Source organism: Argentina anserina, chromosome 1, assembly GCF_933775445.1.
Source record: "Argentina anserina chromosome 1, drPotAnse1.1, whole genome shotgun sequence".
Taxonomy (NCBI): domain Eukaryota; kingdom Viridiplantae; phylum Streptophyta; class Magnoliopsida; order Rosales; family Rosaceae; genus Argentina; species Argentina anserina.
This window is the reverse complement of record NC_065872.1, coordinates 23,846,054-23,851,098: the sequence shown is the minus strand read 5'-3', so window position 1 is coordinate 23,851,098 and position 5,045 is coordinate 23,846,054. Positions and strand designations below refer to the sequence as shown.

General features: G+C 36.4%; 1 protein-coding gene across 1 annotated transcript; it reads left to right on the top strand.

The window, feature by feature from the left end:
- Nucleotides 1-3,243: 3,243 nt before the first annotated feature.
- LOC126804535 (uncharacterized) lies at nucleotides 3,244-4,714 on the top strand. Its single transcript, XM_050531970.1, has 2 exons — nucleotides 3,244-3,435; nucleotides 3,707-4,714. Exons 1-2 carry the CDS (start codon nucleotides 3,244-3,246, stop codon nucleotides 4,712-4,714), a joined length of 1,200 nt encoding a protein of 399 aa, XP_050387927.1.
- The last annotated feature ends 331 nt before the right edge of the window (nucleotides 4,715-5,045 follow it).

Below are 5,045 nucleotides of genomic sequence, written 5' to 3'. Positions count from 1 at the left end.
TTAGAGAATAAAACATGGCATGATATAAGGAGATAAAGCATGACATTATTATAGAAAGAAATATGCAAGTTCAAACCCTCCCTCTTTCCTCTATATATACATGGCTTCACCTCTAAAAAAAACATCACTTCTCATTTGCATTCAAGAGCCAAAACTCTACCAAAATACTACCTCAAACATCCTTCACCAAAACAGCAAACCGTTCTTCCTCATATACCAATTCTATCTCCACCGAAATCACCATTGAAGACACACCTCCAAGGTTCCTACAACGTGTGATTCTCGCAACTCATCTCCATGGGTTTGTTCATTTTTTATTTTCTACAATACTTTGGCTATGAAGATTGTAGTATTATGTTTGTGTGGGATTATTGTTTTGTATTAAGAATCAAAATTTTCAAATTATTTTATTCGATTTTTGGATCTTTGCCGAATTGATGGTTTCCTATAATTAATGAGTTTGTATTTCTATTGCTGTGTTCTAACCATGTTTCTCATACTTTTAGATAATTTTCATATATGTGCATATGAACTTAGTTCTTGGATGCAATCCCTAAGATTGTGTTTATGTGCTAGATTCATCAATCATATTGACACAAATCGAATAATGCCTTAAGTAGGTTCGGTTTGTGTTAATTAAAAGTGGTAAAAATTCTGGAAATTTACATATGAAACCATGGTGGGTGACGCCATACATGAGACATGTCTCCAACAAAGATTTGGTGCTTAAATGTAATCTTGTTTGATTTCTACTCTAAGTGTTATTGAATTCGATTGCATGCAAGTATAGATTAGGTCATAAGTCAATCTAAATGTTAATTGAAATCTGGCATGATTAGATGATCTCCTAAGGCTCTAATTGTATTGGTGTCTAAAAAGTATATAATTGGTCGAATTAGAATGCATGATAGGTTCGAACTTGTAATTATTTGGTGTAGTGGTGAATTTAGTTTAAGTTTGTTAAAGAGAAATCGATCATGTAAATAATAATTTAGGTTTTATTTTAGTAGTTAATAATCAATCTCAAACCTCTCATTAAAAGTTTAGAGTTCCCTTCAATTCTCCAGACTGAATGATACATGCTTATTATATACTAACGATGACATTTTATATGGATAATTATAGACGTTTTAATTAACGCTCTATCATCTTGGCGCTGTTGCCGGGGAATTGAGAAAATCTCAATTCTTTGAAGTGTTAATTTTGTACTATATTGTATATTTGTAAACATAAATTCATGTGAACAGTACGGTGAAAACAGTAACATTCAGTAAAAAATAATTATAAGTATTTTTTACATCTTAAAAAAAAGTAAATTTTAACTTTACAAAAAAATGTAAAAATACTTGTAAATTGTAAAAAATAAATAAATAAAAAACTTTATTTTTGTAAAAAATAAAATTTTATGTACAGTAAACAGTAAATCGAAAAAAATTAATAAAATAAAAATAAATGTATGTGAACAGTAATTAGTAACAGTAAATAAAAACGTGAACAGTAACTTGTAAAAAAATTTAAATTTTTTTTCGTTTTATTATATATTTTTGTGATAAATGTTTTAATTTTGTTGTAATATGCATATAGGATACTTGTTACTAGGGGTGGGCACGGGATGGGACGGGACGGGGCTCATCCCACATCCCGTCTCACTCATTTGAATCGGGACGGGACGAGGGTTTTTAAGAATGTATCTCACTCGGGATTAATCCCGGTTGGGACGGGACGAGATCGGAACGGGACAAATCCCACTTTCCTATAAAGTTAAATAAAAACCTATATTTTTATTTTTTCATTAACAAAGTAACATTCAATAATTAAATTTTAACAAAAAAATGCATATTATGTTCAAAATATTATAATTTGCCATTATTATTTGAGTTGATATAATTTTGGCGTTATTAAGAACATAAATTAGTTTCATTTTGATACAAATATATAAGAATTTTTAAGTTTTCATTAAAGGTGGGACGGGACGGGACGAAGCGGGATAGAAATTATTCGTCCCACGTCCCATCCCACTATTATGAAACGGGACGGGATCGGGACGGGACGAACATTTTTAGACCTCCGTCCCGTCCCGTCCCTATGAATTTCGGGACGGGATCGGGACGGGATCGGGATTTCCGTTTTTTATGCCCACCCCTACTTGTTACACTTAGATAAATTATTAAGGAAGCTAAATGTTTATTTATGCTTAGTTTATTGTAAGTTATAAATGAACGGAATAGGTAAAGTCAATTTTGTTAATATTAGCTTTAACCCTCCATTTATACCTTGCTAAGGTCACATGGGGTTGATGACAGCTTTTATTAACACTTTGGGGTCAGTCTAACACAAAGTTATTCTGACCTGAGTAAGAGGCATGCTATTTTCATTACCCTGATTCAAAGTTTCCAAAATTGGATCTCAGATGCCCATAGACTGACATACATCTCAGTGATGGAGTCGATTGGGAAATCATCCTTTCGAGGATGTAGCCCCGTGGTGTCCAACAAATGAGTACTGCCTTGTGACTATCTCTTATTCTAGCTATCCAGCCTTCTAAAACAACGGAATGAGTTTGTACTAGACAACGTACTTAGACCGCACGTCCACCTCGCTTTATAACTTAGAAAATAACTTTGTATAAATAGATGTATCTTTCAAAAGAAAATGATATTCTAACTTTTAAGTTATATCGAATAAAGTAAGACCCTTACCTGGGGCTATTTCAGTCCATTGCACAGTTAGCTCATCTGCTCCACGTACCTTAAATGTTAGGATTGTTTATGAATAAAATCAATTAGACTTAGTAATACTTTACACTTGTAGATTTCGTAACAAAAAAAATAAAAATAAATAAATAAACGAGAAAAGTGAAGAAAGAAAAGTTTGTATTTACTTATATTTGTATTTCATACTTTGTAAAGTTACTAATAATTGTTCTTTTCAGGCTCATGAATGTCCAAGATTAGTGGTTGGTCCGAAGAGTTTAGTGCACGCCTGAAAAGAATTCAGCCTTAAGCTCAGTTTGATAACGTTTCCATTAAGTCAGAGTCATTTCACGAAGAGAGAGACTTTGGGTTCATTTCGCCATTTCCAGGTTCATCAAGTGGCAGCGGGCTCAATCCATTGTTCTTTGAGGATCTAGAGTTAGAATTGTTGACAAGTTCATGTCCTTTGGGCCAATTGAATTTCGATTTACCTGATCTAGTGCCCACATTTCAGAGCCGAACAGAGGAAAACCTAGTTCCAAAACCAGAAATGTCATCAATCAGAGAGCAGAATGGCCAAGTAGAAGGAGCAGTTGGGGGGACATCATCCTCTAACATAGCGTACCTTGCTCCAGTGGAGGCCAAGACGAGTGATTTTGAGTTGAAGAGTGGGTTCCTACATCATTTCCCTAAGTTCCATGGACTCTCAGGAGATGACCCCAATCAACATCTCTCTGTTCCAGTTCAACTGTGAGACCATGTTCCCCATAGGAGTTGATATTCAGATAGTGAAGATGAGGGCGTTTCCATATTCATTAGAGGATTGAGCTCAAAAGTGGTTGTTTGAGGTACCTGCTGGTCATATTACTTCATGGACAACAATGGTGAATGAGTTTTTGTCGAAGTATTTTCCCTCATCAAGGGTGACACACATAGGAAGCAGATAACATGAATCAAGCAAGGACCAGATGAGTCATTCTACAATTACTATGAGAGGTTCAAATCTCTTGTAGCATCATGCCCACCCCATTGGGATTAGAGAAGGTATGTTGCTTCAGTATTTCTATGAAGGATTGCTACAAATGGAAAGAGAGCTCTTTAATTCAGCTGCTGGTGGATCATTTTTGGACAAGAGCAATGTAGTAGCAAAAGATCTTTTCGAGAAGAGAGCTATGACCAACCAACAATTTGGAACATCTGCTAGTTCCACACGGCATGTACATGAGACCAACTCGAGTTCAAGCTCTGCTCTAGAGGAGAAGGTTGATAAGTTTTCCAAGATGATGAGTCATTTCATGAAGACTAGTAGAGCTCAAGTTTGTGGAATCTGTACGGAGGGGTACCATACTGATCAGTGTCGTCAAGTTTCTTCTAGTGGAGGGTATGAAGAAGTCAATGTCCTTGGTTATCAAGGAGGTCAGAGGTACAATCTATTTTCGAATACTTACAACCCTAGCCTATGTGATCATCCAAACTTTCGGTGGTCCAATAATGAGAATGTACTAAGGCTACATCAGAATGCTATGCAATTTAGGCCTCGTCCGGCTGGTTTGTTTAGACCGCAAGCTCCACTACTCAATGTTCCACCTCCCAATGTGGCTAGTACTCCTAATTATGATGAGATGTTGAAATCTTTAGTTGCTGGGCAAAGTCAATTGAATACTGTGACTCAAACTTTAGTGGTGAGTCAACAAGCAAATACTAAGGACATTGCGGAGCTAAAAACGCATATGGGCCAGGTAGTAGACTTCATGAGCCGTTTTTCTAAGCAAGGGAAGTTGCCAAGTGGTGTCATACCTAACCCAAAGAATGAGCAAGCCAAAGCTATCATGACAAGGAGTGGGCTCGAGCTAAAGGAGCGACCTAGTGTTGCTAGGAAGGCCCAAACGGCCCATGTTCTTGAGGAGGGTGACGAGATGACTATGATGAATGACTTGAGAAAGATCCAACTACCTCCAAGAAGGAGAGTGTGCCGATCCATGACGCACACAAAGGTACAAATGCTAACTCAAATGAATTAGTTAAAACTAATCATATTTCGTGTGTACCTTTCCCTTCTAGGTTTGTAAAGAGCAAGAAGGATAAATCTGATGAGGAGGTGTTAGAGGTCTTTAGGAAGGTGCAAGTTAACCTTCCATTGTTGGAGTGTATCAAGCAGATCCAAAGTATGCGAAATTTCTTTAAGAGCTTTGCACTTCAAGAAGACAAATTAGGGAAGAGAAGGTAGTGAAGATGAATGAGACAGTTTCAGCTGTCCTCCAAAGGAAGCTACCCCCTAAGATGAAGGATTCGGGAAGTTTCTATGTCCCATGTAAAATTGGTAACACATTATTGATAATGTTACGTTTGATC